General features: G+C 36.3%; 1 protein-coding gene across 1 annotated transcript; it reads left to right on the top strand.

Annotated features, from left to right (window-relative positions):
• LOC132185445 (LOB domain-containing protein 24-like) lies at positions 1-597 on the top strand. The gene is made up of 2 exons (XM_059599217.1): positions 1-196; positions 313-597. Exons 1-2 carry the CDS (start codon positions 44-46, stop codon positions 595-597), a joined length of 438 nt encoding a protein of 145 aa, XP_059455200.1. The 5' UTR covers positions 1-43.

Here is a 597-nt window from a genome sequence, read left to right as displayed (position 1 = left end):
CTTTCTGTGATATTTTGCTTAGATTCTTTCTTGGATTTGAGCCATGATCTCTCCTCGTTGTGCAGCTTGCAAGTATTTGAGAAGAAGATGCCCTTCAGATTGCATTTTCTCTCTTTATTTCCCTCCCAATGATCCTCAAAGATTTGCTTGTGTTCACAGAATCTATGGTGCTAGCAATGTCGCAAAGATCCTCCAGGTAATATAATATATCTTTCTAATTACTACATATATATATAATTAAATATGTACTTTTTATGAACTCATTACACTAAATCCCATGTTTATTATTTCTTGCTCTTTAATTAAATTCAGCAACTCCCACCAAATCTCCGAGCTCAAGCAGCGGATACTTTGTATTTCGAGGCACATTATCGCATTCAAGATCCTGTTTATGGGTGTGTTGGAATTATTTCTCAATTATATCAACAAATACACAATGCAGAAAGCGAGCTGGCCAAGACCCAAGCTGAGATTGCCTTCCTCAATTGTAATCCACAAGAAGAAGTACAGCCAATTGAAGCCAATTATTCCAACTTCAACAATTTATTGCCCAACCAATATTGTCCTCCTTCCACTCAGAATTCTTGGTTTAATTAG

The sequence above is a fragment of the Corylus avellana genome, chromosome ca6 (genome assembly GCF_901000735.1).
Source record: "Corylus avellana chromosome ca6, CavTom2PMs-1.0".
Taxonomy (NCBI): domain Eukaryota; kingdom Viridiplantae; phylum Streptophyta; class Magnoliopsida; order Fagales; family Betulaceae; genus Corylus; species Corylus avellana.
The sequence above is the reverse complement of the archived record's forward strand: the minus strand, read 5'-3'. Positions and strand labels throughout refer to the sequence as shown.